Source organism: Bos javanicus, chromosome 6 (genome assembly GCF_032452875.1).
Source record: "Bos javanicus breed banteng chromosome 6, ARS-OSU_banteng_1.0, whole genome shotgun sequence".
Lineage (NCBI taxonomy): Eukaryota > Metazoa > Chordata > Mammalia > Artiodactyla > Bovidae > Bos > Bos javanicus.
In genome coordinates this window covers 45,114,520-45,135,680 of record NC_083873.1, presented here as the reverse complement: position 1 = coordinate 45,135,680, position 21,161 = coordinate 45,114,520, and the positions used below count along the sequence as shown (strand labels likewise).

General features: G+C 38.2%; 1 protein-coding gene across 3 annotated transcripts in view; it reads right to left on the bottom strand.

The window, feature by feature from the left end:
* The window catches only part of PI4K2B (phosphatidylinositol 4-kinase type 2 beta), a 103,002-nt gene that overhangs the window by 8,079 nt on the left and 73,762 nt on the right, over positions 1-21,161 (bottom strand). For all 3 annotated transcript variants that reach the window (XM_061419828.1, XM_061419826.1, XM_061419827.1), the window contains exons 2-7: positions 12,149-12,285; positions 10,218-10,418; positions 8,724-8,855; positions 6,397-6,550; positions 4,499-4,560; positions 195-294 (exon numbers count right to left, since the gene is read on the bottom strand). In XM_061419828.1, coding sequence (XP_061275812.1) covers positions 195-294; positions 4,499-4,560; positions 6,397-6,550; positions 8,724-8,855; positions 10,218-10,418; positions 12,149-12,285 — 786 coding nt within the window. The remainder of the gene's footprint in view (positions 1-194; positions 295-4,498; positions 4,561-6,396; positions 6,551-8,723; positions 8,856-10,217; positions 10,419-12,148; positions 12,286-21,161) is intronic.

Sequence of the window (21,161 nt, the reverse complement as noted above, 5' to 3'; positions counted from 1 at the left end):
ATCTTTGCATCCCAAGTGCCTAGAACTGAGCCCGAATGACTGTAATAGACCCAGCTTTTCCTCTGCTATTTTGATATGCATAAATTTCATTCCCATCCTATTCTGAAAAAGGGGTCACACAGAGTCGGACACGACTGAAGTGACTTAGCAGCTTAGCAGCAGCAGAGATTCTATAAAAATTTCTAAATACTCACATGCTCTCCACTCATCAGGATGTTTAAAAGGAAAAGCTAGACCGTTATCAATTGCAGCTATTTTAATAAGTGTTTCTTTATCATCAGTCCATTTTGTATCCTAAAAGGGAGAAAATAATTGATACAACAATTTACATGCATATTTCCAAAAGAAAAATGTATAATAATTATTGAGCTTTAAAGACATTTTATCTGAAGAGTCTATAAAAATAAAGTTACCAAAAAGTACCAATTTACCATTGAAGGGAAGACAGGGTCTTAAGAACCAGTAAAAACTTCATAATCACTACTTTTTAAATTTGCTATTACAAAGTTATACAGTAATAGTTTCATTCTTTTCATCTTTGGGGAAGTAGGCTTGACATTATTAAGACTTCAGAATGTGTAGTTCTGTATAACAGGCTCTAGGTTCATCCACCTCACTGCAACTGACTCAAATCCGTTCCTTTTTATGCCAAGTAATATTCCATTGTATTACACACACCACATCTTCTTTATTGGCTCACCTGTTTATGGACATCTAGGTTGCTTCCATGTCCTGGCTATTGTTAAACAGTGCTGCAATGAACCCTGGGGAACATGTGTCTTTTAGAATTGTGGTTTTTCTCAGGGTATATGCCCAGTAGTGGGACAGCTGGGTTATATGGTAGTTTTGTATAGAGTGAGGTAAGTCAGAAAGAGAAAAACAAATATATTAACGCATATATATGAAATCTAGAAAAATGGTACTGATGAACCCATTTGCAGTGAGGAATGGAGATGCAGATGTAGAGAAAGGACTTATGGACACAGCTGGGTAAGGAAAGGGCGGGATGAACTGAGAAGGTAGCACTGACATGTATACACTATTATGTGTAAAATAGAAAACTAGAGGAAAGTTGCTATATAACACAGGAAGTCCAGCCTGGTGCTCTGTAATGACCTAGAGGTGAGATGCAGGGGAGGGGAGCGAGGCTCAAGAGGGAGAGGATAGACATATAATTATGATTGATTTGCGTTGTTGCATTGCAGAAACCAACACAACATTGTAAAGCAACATCCCTCCAATTAAAAATTTTTTTGAAAATAAATGTTATGACCATGTATACCAAAAAATGTTAATTATGTGATGGGACGGAGGTGTTAGCTAACCATACTGTGATGGTCATTTCACAATATATACTTATATCAAATCATCATATTATACACCTTAAAACTGCATGCATGTCAATAATACCTCAATAAAGTTGGGGAGAAAAATAAATAAAATGTGTAGTTCTGGATAATTTACTGTTAGATGTGTTGCTTAAATGGATGTGTGCGTGTTAGTTTCTCAGTTGTGTCTGACTCTGTGACCCCCATGGACTGTAACCTGCCAGGTTCCTTTGTCCATGGGATTCTCCAGACAAGAATACAGGAGTGGGTTGCCATTTCCTTCCCTAGGGGATCTTCCCTACCCAGGGATCAAACCTGGGTCTCCGGCATTGGCAGGCTGATTCCTTCCTGACTGAGCCACCAGGGCGTAAATGTATGGCATTTGCAAAATACTGGTATGTTTAAGATAATGATTTACCTTACTAAAATAAAGTCTTTCCTAGGGTCTCATAGAAATAATTAGTTCAAATACAAAATGTTTCTAAATAAAACTCTCCAACAACCATGGCTAAATGTAATAAGGTCCAGTAGAAGGAACCTCAAGATACTCTTGATTACAGAATGTAGGCCATTTCTAACTTCTTCATTCTCCTGTAATGGAAATGCAAGCCTCAGAAGCAAGAAAGTTTTCATGTTGAAGAGTACTTCTTATTATCTAAAAATAGACATTGTCATTATTAAGTGGTCTAGATTTTAAAAAGGTGAAAAAGATAATTTTTAAATTAAAAGTATTAGAGTGAAGGTACAGGTGATACATGCCAGAGTTGTTTCTGTTAGTTTATATCAAATATCTTATCTCAATGAGAATGCACAAAATACTTCAGAGCAAAAGAATAAGGTTTTCAGTAAAATCCAGTTGCTTTAGATATACCAATAAAATATATTTAGAAACTATTATAAGCATGTATATTTTTATATATGTATTTTTAAACCCATTTCTGCTATAACTGTCATTTATTTTTATTTCTATTTTTTCTATTTACAACTTCATTGAGGTATAATTTACACACAATAAACTTTACACATTAAAGTGTACAAGTTGATAAGCACTGAAAGATATGAAACCACCCAGATGTTTCCCTGTGTCCTTTAGTAGTCTCCTCCCTCCCTCTATCCCACCCCAGGCAAGCATCGTCTGCTTTCTGTCCCTAGGGATTAGTTTACACTTTCTAGATCTTTATATAAAAGGAATCAGACAGTATCTTCCCTTTTGTTTAGCTTCTTTCACTCAGCAGGGTATTGAGATTCATCCACATTATTGCGTGTATCAAGTGTGTTCTTTCTTTATTGCTGAGTACTTTGAATATGTAATTTCAAAATTCTTTGATGAACTATGAAAACTACAAACTTTTTAAAGTGATGTAACAGCTTTAAATAATCAGAGTCAGTGCAGTTCAGTTCAGTCATTCAGTTGTGTCTGACTCTCTGCAATCCCATGGACTGCATGCAGCACGCCAGGCCTCCCTGTCCATCACCAACTCCCGGAGTTTACTCAAACTCGTGTCCACTGAGTTGGTGATGCCATCCAACCATCTCATCCTCTGTCGTCCCCTTCTCCTCCTGCCCTCAATCTTTCCCAGCATCAGGGTCTTTTCAAATGAGTCAGCTCTGCAAATCAGGTGGCCAAAGTATTGGAGTTTCAGCTTTAGCATCAGTTCCTCCAAAGAACACCCAGGACTGATCTCCTTTAGAATGGACTGGTTGGATCTCCTTGCACTCCAAGGGACTCTCAAGAGTCTTCTCCAACATCACAGTTCAAAAGCATCAATTCTTCAGTGCTCAGCTTTCTTTATACTCTAACTCTCACATCCATATATGACTACTGGAAAAACCATAGCTTGACTAGATGGACCTTTATTGGCAAAGTAATGTCTCTTTTTTTTTTTTGTAAATATTTTGATATTATTTAATATGTAACCCATATTAATGTCATTCATTTACAATTTCTCTAGCCATCTAGGATACAGTTGACCCTCAAGGATAGACTGATGTTTCTCTTTGACTTTATTATGAAAAATGTACAGTATATAATTAACCATATACTCACCACCTAGATATGCTGTTTAGGTTGGTCATAACTTATCTTCCAAGGAGCAAGTGTCTTTTAATTTCATGGCTGCAGTCACTATCTGCAGTGATTTTGGAGCCCCCCAAAATAAAGTCTGACACTGTTTCCCTTGTTTCCCCATCTATTTGCCATGAAGTGATGGGACCGGATGCCATGATCTTAGTTTTCTGCATGTTGAGCTTTAAGCCAACTTTTTCACTCTCTTTTTTCACTTTCATCAAGAAGCTCTTTAGTTCTTCATTTTCTGCCATAAAGGTGGTGTCATCTGCATATCTGAGGTTATTGATATTTCTCCCGGCAATCTTGATTCCAGCTTGTGCTTCTTCCAGCCCAGTGTTTCTCATGATACACTCTGCATATAAGTTAAATAAGCAGGGTGACAATATGTAGCCTTGACGTACTCCTTTCCCGATTTGGAACCAGTCTGTTGTTTCATGTCCAGTTCTATCTGTTGCTTCCTGACCTGCGTACAGATTTCTCAAGAGCCAGGTCAGGTGGTCTGGTATTCTCATCTCTTTCAGAATTTTCTACAGTTTGCTGTGATCCACACAGTCAAAGGCTTTGGCATAGTCAATAAAGCAGAAGTAGATGTATTTCTGGAGCTCTCTTGCTTTTTTGATGATTCAGTGGATGTTGGCAATTTGATCGCTGCTTCCTCTGCCTTTTCTAAATCCAGCTTGAACATATGGAAGTTCACAGTTCATGTACTGTTGAGGCCTGGCTTGGGGAATTTTGAGCATTACTTTACTAGCGTGTGAGATGAGTGCAACTGTGTGGTAGTTTGATCATTCTTTGGCATTGCCTTTCTTTGGGACTGGAATGAAAACTGACCTTTTCCAGTAAAAAGAATATCAGTACTGAGCTGATGTTATTCTTCTATGTTAATACAACATACAAAATAAAATTGCAGAGATTTCAAAAACAGAACAAAAAATGCAACATAAGCAGGCAAAGGAAAGAAATATGATAAAAACAGAAAAAGGAGATAAAAACCAAGGATCAAGGTGAAGGAAATGAGGAAGTGATGAAGAATAACTTCAAGGAATTTTTAATAGACACTAATAGTGTGTTTATATATGCATATATATTAAAATTCCCTCACCGTAATTTCATCTTCATGTGTCTGCTTTTCACATCTGATTAACCAGTTATCATTTCCCCTGTCTTTCAAAACAAATGAAAAATCTATTACTTCATTTTTTATAGATATCATAGCTTAATATCAAGCAGAAAAATCTTGTCACCTCTTTGATTTTGAGACCTTCATTTGTTATCTGTAGCATATTAACACATTAAAGGCTTCAATTTAATACATACAAACTAAAAATACTCATAAATGTTAGTTAACATTTATTGTTTACTCTGTGCCAGACATTGTTAAGTGCTTAACATGTATTAACTCATCAAATTCTTACAAAAACTCTGTGAAGTACGTACAATTACTGTCAAGAACTTTTAAGTCAGCATTATTAGAAAGGATAATTTCTCTTCACCTTAGGGAGAAGAACTATCTACCCCCGTTTCCAAGCAAATTTCTGGATGGGCTCTTACCTAATGTCACAACAAGAGGACTCTAGACACAAATTTTTTAAAAAACTGGAATAGAGTTGATTTATTGAATACAACATTGTGTTAGTTTCAGGTGTACAGCAAAGTGATTCAGGTAAATATACAATTTATCAGATTATTTTCCATTATAGTTATTACAAGATATTGAATATAATTTCCTATGCTATACCATCTCCTTGTTGCTTATTTACGTATAGCAGTTTGTACCTGTTAATCCCATACTCCTAATTTGCCCCTCCTTCCTTCCTTCTCCCCTTGGGTAACTGCAAGTTTCTTTCCTACGGCTGCAAGTCTGTTCTGTTTTGTGTGCAGATTCATTGGTATTACTTTAGATTCCACATATAATTGACCGTATAATTTTTGTCTTTCTCAGACTGATTTACTTCTCTAACATTTTCTAGGTCCATCCACATTGCTGCAAATGGCAATATTTCATTCTTTTTTGTGATTGAGTACTATATTCCATTGGACGCTACACTAATTTTACCATTAATTTAAGACCGCATGATTTCAAGAGGTGAATGTAAAAAGGTATATAATGTTTTTTCAGAAACTAGTATAAATGAGCAAAAATTCTGAACTAGAGTTTTCAAGCTTCAGAGTACATCAGAATTACCTGGTGGGTGGTACTTTGGTCGCTTCAGCCATGTCCAACTCTCTGTGACCCTATGAACTGTAGCCTGCCAGGCTCCTCTGTCCATAGGATCTTCCAGGCAAGAATACTGGAGTGGGTTGCCATTTCCTTCTCCAGGGGATCTTCCTGACTCAGACTGAACCTGGGTCTCCTGCACTGCGGGCAGATTCTTCACTGACTGAGCTACCAGGGAAGCCTCATAAGACCTGTTAAAACACTAACTGCTGGATCTACATTCAGTAGACTGGGATGGGTTCCCAGAAGATGCATTTGGGCCCACATAACACTGATCCTAAAACAGACCAGGGAACCACATTTGGGAATCACTGCTTCAAGTTATCAACAACGTCACTGCTCTCTGCCAGCACAGAAAAAATTAAGAGTCTGTTGTATTTACAGACTGTACCAACAGTCATCTAATGTCAAAATAAGCATCTAAAACAACTTACACAATCAAGTTTTAATTATTCATATTATGCAGATAACATCTCCAATTTCCAGCAGGCTTTGTATTGCTGCCAAGCAACTCCACCTGAGGGACAGGTACTCACCACTATCACTGGGGCAGGAGTCCGCCCTGAGTCAGAATCTCCAGTATGAGGTTAATTCTGCCTGGGAGAGTCAGCACTACATTTCTGCTTTCCAAGGCAGGCAAAGAAAAAAGACTTTGCCTTTTTCAAAAAGTAGCCTTAAGACTACTGCAGCAAAACTTTACATCTTTGACTTGGATAAACAAGAGTTGAATACAGTTTGAAAGTTAAGAAGATGTGAGTAAACAAATGAGAGAACTTCAATACCTGTATTTCTGATGATGTAATCCAAAACAACTAATCTTTCAAACTGTGACTGAAACTGTTTTCTAATATTCTCAGGCAAAGGGTCAGCTTCAAATTTCCTAAGCCAATATTCAGCCTCCTTGTAACCTTCAACAAATAACTGAAAGGAACCAATCTATAATTTTAAGAATTATAGTTAGAAAAGAAAATACAAGAACAAAGGAATTACTTTTAAAATTTCTCAGCAGTACTGTCATAAAATACTTTATATAAACACAATAAAAAAACTGAAATTAACACTAATTTACATAAGCCACATTTATCAAGAAAACTATTCTTATACATTAATTTAAAATAATCACATAAAGAATACATAGCAAATAAAGAATGATCAATCCTAGACTTTTAAGGAGCATAGAAGCTATTTTAGGATAATTGAAAAATAAAATACACACATGTACCCAAGGTAATATTCTCAACGAGAATGCTATTTTCTAAAAATATTTATTAAAATGAATTCAATTATGAAGAGCAAACCTGTACCTCTCTTGGCTATTTAATAATAATGTAATTTTATCTTACTGGAAAAATACATTAAAATTCTTTTTTACAAGAGAAAATAACTTTATTTTTTAAAATGAATGAATTATTTGACTATGCAGTTTAAAGATCCTATAATAAATTTTAAATAATTAATCATAACCTCTACAGTGGTTTTTAAAAAAGTCCTTTCCTTGAAGATATGTCATAATTATAAGGTTTCGTATCACTAAAATTACGAGCTGTTAACATTAAACAATTTTTTTAAAGAAGGAAATACAAATTTAAAAGCATAGAACACATAGATAATGGTAACCTAGCTGGCCTCCTTTGCCCATGGGATTCTCCAGGCAAGAATACTGGAGTGGGTTGCCATCTCCTCCTCCAGGGCATCTTCCCTACTGAGGGATTGAACCCAGGCCTCCCGCCTTGCAGGCAGGTTCTTTACTGCCTGAGCCATCAGGGAAGCTGGCTTCATAAATACAAGCAAATCACTACAAAGAAAATCTATCTCAGGAATTCCCTGGCAGTCCAGTGGTTAGGACTACATGCTTTCACCGCTGAGGGGCTGGGGGTTCGATCCCCGGTTGGGGAATTAAAATCCTACAAGCTGGATGGTGATGCCAACAATAAACATCTCTTACCACTTTATGTGACTTGTTGCCGGCATGAAATTTTAATGATTTCCTAAATGTTTTCTCTAAAGCACTCATAATGAGGTGTTAGTAGTCATAAATAGGGAAATTATTTCAGCATATGCAAGGAGTAACAAGCCTTGTCAATGTTTTCAAAATTTCCTGCTTACTTGGAGTACAATAATAAAGACAAGTTAACCATGTAGTTCTTACTCTAATTCTTTTATATAAATAAATGCATAGCAACAACAAGACAAAAAAATTGCAGATTAAATATATTAAAAAAAATAATAAAAAGTCTAGTGCTTTTTTTAGAATGCTCTTCCCATAACCTTCACTACCCTTGCTGAGCTAGTTGCTAATCATCCCTTAGGTTTATTTAAAACCTATGATAAGGAAAAAACAAAATTTAATATGTAGTGAGTAAACCTGGTTACTACCATTTACTATGTGCCAAGGACTATACCAAGTACCTGAAATAAACTTTATCACTTTATTCTCACAACCCTAGTAGTTTCTGTCATCCTCGATTTATAGAAACTGGAGCTTGGAATTTAAGAGACTCGCCCAAGGTCTCAGAGCTAACTGGTGAAGAGGCTTGGAGTACAGTCTGGGTCTAATTCTAGGCCTATACTTTCAGCTGCAACTTTATAAAGCCTTAGGTGCAATCTCCTCTTGGAAATTCTCCAGCTCTCCAAACTGGATTAAATATCCCTCCTCTACTCACTCTAAGCTCTCTGCACTTAATCATCATTAACAGCTTTATTATATTGTGTTGAGACTGCTTGTTACTACAAGCCCTTGAAGATGAGAAAACCGTTTTTACTAATATATCCACAGCCGACAGCACAGAGCCTACAGAGCTCTGGTGATATGTGATGAAGTTTGTTGAAGTTTGTGTGTGCTTCGCTGTGTCTGACTCTTTGTGACCCCATGGACTGTAGTCTGCCAGGCTCCTCTGTCCATGGGATTCTCCAGGCAAGAATACTGGAGTGGGTTGCCATTTCCTTCTCCAGGGGATCTTCCTGACCCAAGGATTGAACCCGTGTCTCTTGGACTTCCTGCACTGGCAGGCAGATTCTTTACTGTGCCATCTGGGAAGCCCAATATATGATGAATTGCCCGCCCTCCGTTGCACCCCCACCCTTCCCAAAGCTCATCACAGTAACTTACCTTAGGAGGAAGTCCTATCCGATGAAATTTTCTACCTACTTTTGGCACTTTTTCTAAAGCATACTTTTTGCCTCTAGATTTTGCACGGTCAATTGCACTGTAGTTAAACGTCTCACTGACAAGCCAAACCACCTAGAAATGTACAGTTTAGAGAAATGGCTATTAGAATTTGCATTGTAGTATGTCTATTCACATACACCATGGAACTCACACTAATGCTACAAATCAGTGAAGTTTAATGCTATACTAAATGCCCCTGAGAATCTAAAACAGAAAAGCTAAGAGACTTTGCAAATGGCACATATGTATTTCTTTCTGAGAGAGGCAGCCTAAAATTGGCCAGTGGAAGAAAGAAGTATGTAGAATTAGGAAGGAAGATTTAGAGAAATTTAAGTAAAAATGTATAAAGGCCAAAGAGACAAAGACAGGAATCTTCTGAGTATGTTAGTTATCTCTACCTTCAACAGAATTTCTAGATCACTGATTTTTTTCAGCTTTCTAAATGCTGGTTCTTTCTCTTCTTTTTGTCAGCATCATCTCAGCTTACGTGAGAAAGAGATATTCCCTTGGATATTCTGTGCGTCTACACTCATTGGAAAAGATCCTGATGCTGGGAAAGATTGAAGGCAGTAGAAGAAGGCGACAACAGAGGATAGATGGTTGGATGGCATCACTGACTCGATGGACATGAGTTTGAGCAAGCTCCAGGAGTCGGTGATGCACAGGGAGGCCTGGCATGCTGGAGTCCATGGGGTCACAAACAGTCAGACACGACTGAGTGACTGAACCAACTGACTGACACCAGAATCAATTTACTAGTCATATGTGACTCTGGATTACCAACCACAATTTTAGATTCTGTATACTATAAGTCACTACAGATGGTGACTGCAGCCATGAAATTAAAAGACGCTTACTCCTTGGAAGGAAAGTTATGACCAACCTAGATAGCATATTCAAAAGCAGAACATTACTTTGCCAACAAAGGTTTGTCTAGTCAAGGCTATGGTTTTTCCTGTGGTCATGTATGGATGTGAGAGTTGGACTGTGAAGAAGGCTGAGCGCCGAAGAATTGATGCTTTTGAACTGTGGTGTTGGAGAAGACTCTTGAGAGTCCCTTGGACTGCAAGGAGATCCAACCAGTCCATTCTGAAGGAGATCAGCCCTGGGATTTCTTTGGAAGGAATGATGCTAAAGCTGAAACTCCAGTACTTTGGCCACCTCATGCGAAGAGTTGACTCATTGGAAAAGACTCTGATGCTGGGAGGGATTGGGGGCAAGAGGAGAAGGGGACGACAGAGGATGAGATGGCTGGATGGCATCACTGACTTGATGGACGTGAGTCTCAGTGAACTCCAGGAGTTGGTGATGGACAGGGAGGCCTGGCATGCTGCGATTCATGGGGTCGCAAAGAGTCGGACACGACTGAGCGACTGATCTGATCTGATCTGATCTGATCCCAGAAGTACATGATAGAAAGAATGTCTCCTTTACCCTTGTTTTTGGTACAATGCCCAGATGAAGCTTTTCATCCACAAGGTAGGCACCAGCTTCGGAAAGGTATCCCTGGTTAGGAAGCAGGCAGCCCCTGCCAAAGCAGCAAGGGCAGCAGACCTTGTGAACGTATTTGGTCCATTTCGGATTCAGGTGACCGTAAGGCTCTTCTGATTTGGGTTTAAACACACCAATAATTTTCTATATAGGAAGAAAGTAAAGACTTTGTTAGACTTTTAACATAGGGAGATGATAATCCATAACATACATTCTGGTCTTTTTCTACTCTTCCCACCACAGATTTGGGCATAACCCTTAATAATTAAGAGTTTTAATTCCAGTCACAGTTTTACAAGCATTCTCATTCAACAATCTAAAATCAATAATCTTTTGAGATAGTGGTTTTCAAACTGTGCTCTGAGAAACCCTAGAGAAGGTGAGAGGAGAGGGCTCTGAGACCCCATCCTCTGGTTTCACCCATTTTACATAATGGATGCCCTAGTTAAAAAAGAGTTCTGCTGATTTTATTATTTATTTATTTTTTTGCTGATTTTAAAATGTTTGAAAATCAGTGACCTAGGTCAAACAGTGTTATTATTCAATATCTATTAAATTTCAAATTTTATGCTTATTCATTATCTACTTTCCCAGTAGGTGTGCATTCTAAAAGGGCAGGGACTTTCTCTGTGAGGGCTGTATTACCAGTACTCAGAACAGTACCTGGCATATAGTAGGCATTCAAGCGTTTGTTAAATGAATAAATCCAATGACAAAAAGCCATCTCTAAGATACAAAGGAAATGATAGGCTATAGTGACATCTATGCTGCCAGATTCTCCTACTTTTTTCAATTTTTTTATGAACCAATTTTGAATAAATTCTCTCCTCTTAAAAAAACTGCTTATGGATGTCTAAAAGTCTTTCCCCATCAAGCATATATATCCTGTTAGAACTGTCTTTATTATTGGTCTGATAAAATATATTCATATTAAGTTTAGAAGCTGAATTATCCTTAGATAAGAAATAAAAAATCTTATTATAAGTATATAATTGTTTTATAATGCAGTAAAGTCTCAGTCACTAATAAAGAAGTCAACAAGAACAAATCAAGAAATCAAGCTTGGAATAAAGATTGAGACATTGACACTACCTACATATATATATATATATAAAAATCTCAAAAAGACTGTTATAAAAAATTTAACCTCAGTCTTTGAAAAAACATTTGGGTAGAATTATAATCTGTTTCTCCTCCTGAAAAAAGAACTGCTGGCTACGCATCATTCAGAAAGCTTTTAGAAATGACAATACAGATTTTTGAAAAATTCTAAACTGAGTTGAACAAAGTCCATATCAGGTTCTCTTTTCTGCCGAAGGATTATTCTTTGGTTCATTTCATTTTGTCACATTCCAATGCCTTCAAACTTCAAACTGCCCAGGATCCTTCTCTGGTATAATAATGCTGGAAAAAATACTCTGAGGGTAAAAGAAAACTCTGCTTAGTTACTGCAGAGGATGAGATGGTTAGATAGCACTCGACTCAATGGACATGAATTTGAGCAAACTCCAGGAGATAGTGGAGGAAAGATGAGCCTGGCGTGCTGCAGTCCATGGACTCGCAGAGTCAGACACGACTTAGCAACTAAACAACAAGGACTTGTGAATATAAACCCCACAAATCCACAGCTGAATGTTGAGTATTCAATAAATACTTGAAGCCAAGTATTAAAATAATAAAACGGAAATTGTACAAACAGCTCTAGTTTTAAACAAGAGAGTGCTTTAGTTAAAAATAAACTGACCTTTATTTCTGAAAAGAGGGTGCAACCAGATTTATTAGGAAAATATCTTCAGAAACTCACAATGACTTCACATTTAAATTAGTGTTTTCCAAAAGGTCTGTTATATATAGTACGTCTATGAAATTCTCACCCTCTTAGGATCCTTCACAAAGTAACTTCCACTTGAACCTTGAGAGATTCTTTCTGGATAAACTTCAAATTCTATTGCTTGCTCCGCTTTCAATATAACATCGGCAAATTCTGGATCATCCAAAAATGTGTTCATTTCTGAAGAATCAACAATTATTACATTAAGAAAAACATTACTACAGAATGCCAAAAAAGAAGAAAGACCAGCTATGAGAATAGCTGACAACATATGAGCTCACAACATGGACCTGTAATACTAGATTAGGTTACCAGTGTTAAGACATTTAGGCACAGAAAAATGTAGACTTCCCTGGTGGCTCAGACGGGAAAGAATCCACCTGCAATGCGGGAGACCCGGGTTCAGTCCTTGGGATGGGAAGATCCCCTGGAAAAGAGAACGGCTACCCACTCCAGTATTCCGGCCAGGACAGAGGAGCCTGGAGGGCTACAGTCCATAGGGTCACAAAGAGTTGGACACGACTGAGTGACTAAACACTTTTTTTTTTTTTCCCCCATGGAGTACTTCGATGTCTTTTTTTTTTTTTTTTCTTTTTTAACCCCACTTTAAGTATCAAGTTAAGACACAAGGAAAACAGTATTTCCTATGCTGAAAAAAAATCACACAAATTCTGTGTGTTAACTTGAACTCCTCCCTCCCAGTGATTTTGTTCTTCATCCAACCTCAGCCTGCACTAGCAGTCATTCCTCAGATATATCATCACCAATACCTACAACCACATCACACTTAGCATTTCAGTCATCTTCTATTTTCCTAGTTCACTGCCTCTGGCTCCCTGAGTCCAAAAATTCTTCCATCCCACTAGGACCTTTAAAGCACTGATCTACCAAATACTGTTCAAGGGTCTTCACCTGCTTTGTGTCCCTCCTTGGCTAGCATAAATTACGGTTCATCATCACTAAAATCACTCTCTTCTTCCCACTCCTCATCATAGTTACCTGTAAAATCTCAATCCTGGTTACATCCAACTGTCTACTGACTATGCCTCTGCCTGGACAGCTGAACTTGCCAAACACAACGCCTGGTGTCTCCCCTTTAAAAAAAAAACCCCACAAACCTCAGCTGGACTCTTCATGTTGTCTGGGGAGCATACTACATTCCTGTTAAAGACTGAATGCTTGTGTTCCTCTGAAATACATCGAGGCCTTATTCCCCAGTGTGATCATATATGGAGGGGGACTTAGGGGGAAGTAATTAGGCTTAGATGAGGCCATGAGGGTGGGGATCCCACAATAGAGTTAGGCCATGTGAGGACCCAGGGAGAAGGCTGCCATCTGCAAGCCAAGAAGTGAGCCCTTGCCAAGAACCTGATCATGCTGACACCCTGACTTTGGACTTCCCAACCGCCAGAACTGAGCAATAAAGTCTGTTGTTCAAAAGCCACGTAGGCTAGGGTATTTTATCATAACATCCCAAACTAGGACAACTTCCCTGATACACAGACTCGCCCACTCTTCTGGACAACTATCTCATACACTCTCCTCTCTTCATATTCCCAACAAACTCTTTCATCTCAGTAGATGATCTAGTTTCCTATTTCAAGAAGAAAACAGAAGCAAGCAGGAAAAATGATCATCCGCCCTCAGCATCATATTTACCCCTTCACATTCTCTGCCTTCTGCTTATTACTGTACAGAAACAACCCAAAATCTAAGGTTGACTCTTCCACTTTGTATACTAGTCCTATCTCTCTGACTGTGTGCTTAGTTGCTCAGTTGTGCCCGACTTTGTGACCCCAAGGACTGTAGCCTGCCAGGCTCCTCTGTCCACGAGGATTCTCTGGGCAAGAATACTGGAGTGGGTTGCCATGCCCTCCTTCAGGGGATCTTTCTGACCCAGGGATTGAAGCCAGGTCTCCCACATTGCAGGTGGATTCTTTACCATCTGACCCCTACCAGGGAAGTCCTACCTCAGGACATGTCTTCAGCAGTTTTTCCCGAATCAGTATTTCCCTTGCTATTGGATCATTTCCACAAACACATAAAACTTGACTTGACTTCACTTGACTGCCAAGATGCCATTTCTCCAGGTTGTCCTTCCATTTCATCGGCTCCTCTTTTTCAGTCTCTTGTGGGCTCATTCTCATCTCCCTAGCAGCTTAACTTTGGAAAGCCCAGGTTCAGTTCATGGTCCTCTTCTTCCTCATTAGCACTGATGACTTCCAGATTAATATCTCAAGCCTGGACTTCTGCCCTGAACCCCAGACTACTATACCCAGCTTCTCCACTTGTATGTTTAGCAGACAGCTCAAACTTTACTGCCTCAAACTCAATTCATTTTCTCTCGACTGCCACACTCCCAGTATTCCCTGTATTACTGGCAATCCCAAATCTTCTAGGTGCTCTTGTGAAAAGCTTTGGAATCATCCATGACCTCACTCTCTCACCCCCCACATCCAATCCATCAGCAGGTTGTGTAGCTCCACCTTAAATGAACATCCAGAATCTAACCAGTTCTTACAATCTCCATTCTTTCCATGTGATTCAAATCACTATCAACTCTAGCCTAGATTGTCACAAGAGTCTCTTATTGGATCTCCTCTCTATATTCAACAGGGAAGCTACAGAATCCTTCTAAAACCCAAGTCAGTTAATTGCCTGGTGGTCTAGTGGTGAGGACCCAGCACTTTCACTCATGGGGCAGCCCAGTGATTCTCCATCTTATTCAAAAGAAAAAAATCTAAGTTCTAATATTGGCCCCCAAGACTCTACCCAATATCTCCTAACCTCCACTTTACTTTTCTGCTTAGCACTTATCACCTAACCTATCATATAACTTAGCTATTTTGTGAGCTCCAAGAAGACAAGTATTTCTTTCACTGCTACATACCCAACTCTTTATAGTTCCTGGAACATAAGAGGCACTCAATAAATATTTGCAGAATTAATAATTAATCATTTAAAATGGTAGATGTTAAATACTCACATTTTTCTTTGAAAGGCATATAAATGTTATTACATGTAAATCTTATGAAAATTCAAACTATAAACTTTCCTTAATTTAAAACTTGCCTTAATTCAGACATAGAACTATTATTTACTAATTTTTAAAAGCTTACGCTGAGAAAAATATTGCAAAAAGGGCCCTTGGGCATATTTAACCTACTTAAAACAATAAATAATCCACGTATTTAGTCATGTTCATAAAATTGATATACTATTTTCAGATCTAGTCCATGAAAATTCTTAAGAATGAAGAGGTGGTCTTAGGAGGTGGTCCTAAGATGGTGCAGGAATAGGACAGGGAGACCACTTGCTCCCCCACAAATTCATCAAAAGAACATCTGAACGCTGAGTAAATTCCACAAAACAACTTCTAAATGCCGGCAAAGGACATGAGGCACCCAGAAAAGCAGCCCATTGTCTTCGAAAGGAGATGGAGAAGTCTTGAGGCTACTGTAAGAATAAGACTGAAAACTAGAGGCAGGAGGCTTAAGTCCAAATCCTGAGAACACCTGAGAACTCCTGACTCCAGGGAACATTAATCGATAGGAGCTCATCAAATGCCTCCATACCTATACTGAAACCAAGCACCACCCAAGGGCCAACAAGTTCCAGAGCAAGACATACCACACAAATTCTTCAGCAACACAGGAACATAGCCCTGAGCTTCGATATACAGGCTGCCCAAAGTCACTCCAAACCCACTGACATCTCATAACTCATTACTGGACACTGCATTGCACTCCAGAGAGAAATCCAGCTCCACCCACCAGAACACCAACACAAGCTTCCCTAACCAGGAAACCTTGACAAGCCACCCGCCCAACCCCACCCACTGCAAGGAAACTCCACAATAAAGAGAACTCCAAAAACTGCCAGAATACAGAAAGGCCACCCCAAACACAGCAATATAAACAAGATGAAGAGGCAGAGAAATACCCAGCAGGTAAAGGAACAGGATAAATGCCACCAAACCAAACAAAAGAGGAAGAGACAGGGAATCTACCTGATAAAGAATTCCGAATAATGATAGTGAAAATGACCCAAAATCTTGAAAGCAAAATGGAGTTACAGATAAATAGCCTGGAGACAAGGATTGAGAAGATGCAAGAAAGGTTTAACAAGGACCTAGAAGAAATAAAAAAGAGTCAATATATAATGAATAATGCAATAAATGAGATCAAAAACACTCCGGAGGGAACCAACAGTAGAATAAGGGAGGCAGAAGACAGGATAAGCGAGGTAGAAGATAGAATGGTAGAAATAAAGGAAACAGAGAGGAAAAAAGAAAAAAGAATTAAAAGAAATGAGGACAATCTCAGAGACCTCTGGGACAATGTTAAATGCCCCAACATTCAAATCATAGGAGTCCCAGAAGAAGAAGACAAAAAGAAAGACCATGAGAAAATACTTGAGGAGATAATAGTTGAAAACTTCCCTAAAATGAGGAAGGAAATAATCACCCAAGTCCAAGAAACCCAGAGAGTCCCAAACAGGATAAACCCAAGGCAAAACACCCCAAGACATATATTAATCAAATTAATGAAGATCAAACACAAAGAACAAATATAAAAAGCAGCAAAGGAAAAACAACAAATAAAACACAAGGGGATTCCCATAAGGATAACAACTGATCTTTCAATAGAAACTCTTCAGGCCAGGAGGGAATGGCAGGACATACTTAAAGTGATGAAAGAAAATAACCTACAGCCCAGATTACTGTACCCAGCAAGGATCTCATTCAAATATGAATGAGAAATAAAAAGCTTTATAGACAAGCAAAAGCTGAGAGAATTCAGCACTACCAAACCAGCTCTCCAACAAATGCTAAAGGATCTTCTCTAGACAGGAAACAAAAAGCGTGTATAAACTTGAACCCAAAACAATAAAGTAAATGTCAACGGGATCATACTTATCAATAATTACCTTAAATGCCAACAAAGGTCCATCTAGTCAAGGCTATGGTTTTTCCAGTGGTCATGTATGGATGTCAGAGTTGGACTGTGAAGAAGGCTGAGCACCAAAGAATTGCTGCTTTTGAATTGTGGTGTTGGAGAAGACTCTTGAGAGTCCCTTGGACTACAAGGAGATCCAATCAGTCCATTCTAAAGGAGATCAGCCCTGGGTGTTCTTTGGAAGGAATGATGCTAAAGCTGAAACTCCAGTACTTGGGCCACCTCATGCAAAGAGTTGACTCATTGGAAAAGACCCTGATGCTGGGAGGGGTTGGGGGCAGGAGGAAAAGGGGACAACAGAAGATGAGATGGCTGGATGGCATTACCAACTTGATGGACGTGAGTTTGAGTGAGCTCCGGGAGTTTGTGATGGACAGGGAGGCCTGGCGTGCTGCAATTCATGGGGTCACAGAGAGTCAGACACGACTGAACGACTGAACTGAACTGAACTGAAATAGGCTCAATGCCCAAACCAAAAGACAAAGACTGGCTGAATGGATACAAAAACAAGACCCCTATATATGTTGTCTACAAGAGACCCACCTTGAAACAAGGGACACATACAGACTGAAAGTGAAGGGCTGGAAAAAGATATTCCACGTAAATAGAGACCAAAAGAAAGCAGGAGTAGCAATACTCATATCAGATAAAACAGACTTAAAACAAAGGCTGTGAAAAGAGACAAAGAAGGACACTACATAATGATCAAAGGATCAATCCAAGAAGAAGATATAACAATTATATATGCACCCAACATAGGAGCACCGCAATATGTAAGACAAATGCTAACAAGTATGAAAGGGGAAATTAACAGTAACACAATAATCGTGGAAGACTTTAATACCGCACTCACACCTATGGATAGATCAACTAAACAGAAAATTAACAAGGAAACACAAACTTTAAATGATACAATAGACCAGTTAGACCTAATTGATATCTATAGGACATTCACCCCAGAACAATGAATTTCACCTTTTTCTTAAGTGCACGTGGAACCTTCTTCAGGATAGATCACATCCTGGGCCATAAATCTAGCCTTGGTAAATTCAAAAAAATTGAAATCATTCCAAGCATCTTTTCTGACCACAATACAGTAAGATTAGATCTCAATTACAGCAGAAAAACTATTAAAAATTCCAACATATGGAGGCTGAACAACATGCTGCTGAATAACCAACAAATCACATAAGAAATCAAAAAAGAAAGCAAAATATGCATAGAAACGAATGAAAATGAAAACACAACAACCCAAAACCTGTGGGACACTGTAAAAGCAGTGCTAAGGGGAAGGTTCATAGCAATATGGGCATACCTCAAAAAACAAGAGAAAAGTCAAATAAATAACCTAACTCTACATCTAAAGCAACTAGAAAAGGAAGAAATGAAGAACCCCAGGGTTAGAAGGAAAGAAATCTTAAAAATTAGGGCAGAAATAAATGCAAAAGAAACAAAAGAGACCATAGCAAAAATCAATAAAGCCAAAAGCTGGTTCTTTGAGAGGATAAATAAAATTGACAAACCAGTAGCCAGACTCATCAAGAAACAAAGGGAGAAAAATTAAATCAATAAAATTAGAAATGAAAATGGAGAGATCACAACAGACAATACAGAAATACAAAGGATCATAAGAGACTACTATCAGCAATTATATGCCAATAAAATGGACAACTTGGAAGAAATGGACAAATTCTTAGAAAAGTACAACTTTCCAAAACTGAACCAGGAAGAAATAGAAAATCTTAACAGACCCATCACATGCACAGAAATTGAAACTGTAATCAGAAATCTTCCAGCAAACAAAAGCCCAAGACCAGAAAGCTTCACAGCTGAATTCTACCAAAAATTTAGAAAAGAGCTAACACCTATCCTACTCAAACTCTTCCAGAAAATTGCAGAGGGAGGTAAACTTCCAAACTCATTCTATGATACCAAAACCTGACAAAGATGCCACAAAAAAAGAAAACTACAGGCCAATATCACTGATGAACATAGATGCAAAAATCCTTAACAAAATTCTAGCAATCAGAATCCAACAACACATTAAAAAGATCATACATCATGAACAAGTGGGCTTTATCCCAGGAATGAAAGGATTCTTCAATATCTTCAAATCAATCAATGTAATTCACCACATTAACAAATTGAAAAATAAAAGCCATATGATTATCTCAATAGATGCAGAGAAAGCCTTTGACAAAATTCAACATCCATTTATGATAAAAAACCCTTCAGAAAGCAGAAATAGAAGGAACATACCTCAACATAATTAAAGCTATATATGACAAACCCACAGCAAACATTATCCTCAATGGTGAAAAATTGAAAGCATTTCCCCTAAAGTCAGGAGCAAGACAAGGATGCCCACTTTCACCACTACTATTCAACATAGTTTTGGAAGTTTTGGCCACAGGAATCAGAGCAGAAAAAGAAATAAAAGGAATCCAAATTGGAAAAGAAGAAGTAAAACTCTCACTGTTTGCAGATGACATGATCCTCTACATAGAAAACCCTAAAGACGCCACCAGAAATTTACTAGAGCTAATCAGTGAATATAGTAAAGTTGCAGGATATAAAATCAACACACAGAAATCCCTTGCATTCCTATACAGTAACAATGAAAAAACAGAAAGAGAAATTAAGGAAACAATTCCATTCACCACTGCAACGAAAAGAATAAAATACTTAGGAATATATCTACCTAAAGAAACTAAAGACCTATATATAGAAAACTATAAAACACTGGTGAAAGAAATCAAAGAGGACACTAATATATGGAGAAATATACTGTGTTCATGGGTCACAAGAATCAATATAGTGAAAATGAGTAGACTACCCAAAGCAATCTATAGATTCAATGCAATCCCTATCAAGCTACCAATGATATTTTTCACAGAGCTAGAACAAATAATTTCACAATTTGTATGGAAATACAAAAAACGTCAAATAGCCAAAGCATCTTGAGAAAAGAAAATGGAACTGGAGGAATCAACCTGCCTGACTTCAGGCTCTCCTACAAACCCACAGTCATCAAGACAGTATGGTACTGGCACAAAGACAGAAATATAGATCAATGGAACAAAATAGAAATCCCAGAGATAAATCCATGCCCTATGGACACCTTATCTTTGACAAAGGAGGCAAGAATATACAATGGATTAAAGACAATCTCTTTAACAAGTGGTGCTGGGAAAACCTGTCAATCATTTGCAAAAGAATGAAACTAGAACACTTTCTAACACCATACACAAAAATAAACTCAAAATGGATTAAAGATCTAAATGTAAGGCCAGAAACTATAAAACTCCTAGAGGAGAACATAGGCAAAACACACTCTGACATAAATCACAGCAAGATCCTCTATGACCCACCTCCCAGAATATTGGAAGTAAAAGCAAAAATAAACAAATGGGACCTAATTAAACTTAAAAGCTTCTGCACAACAAAGGAAACTATAAGCAAGGTGAAAAGACAGCCTTCAGAATGGGAGAAAATAATAGCAAATGAAGCAACTGACAAAGAATTAATCTCAAAAATAAACAAGCAACTCCTGCAGCTCAATTCCAGAAAAATAAATGACCCAATCAAAAAATGGGCCAAAGAACTAAACAGACATTTCTCCAGAGAAGACATACAGATGGCTAACAAACACATGAGAAGATGCTCAACATCACTCATTATCAGAGAAACACAAATCAAAACCACAATGAGGTACCATTTCATGCCAGTCAGAATGGCTGCGATCCAAAAGTCTGCAAGCAATAAATACTGGAGAGGGTGTGGAGAAAAGGGAACCCTCTTACACTGTTGGTGGGAATGCAAACTAGTACAGCCACTATGGAGAACAGTCTGGCGATTCCTTAAAAATCTGGAAATAGAACTGCCATATGACCCAGCAATCCCACAGCTGGGCATACACACCGAGGAAACCAGAATTGAAAGAGACACGTGTACCCCAAGGTTCATCGCAGCACTGTTTATAATAGCCAGGACATGGAAGCAACCTAGACGTCCATCAGCATTTGAAGGGATAAGAAAGCTGTGGTACATATACACAATGGATTATTACTCAGCCATTAAAAAGAATACATTTGAATC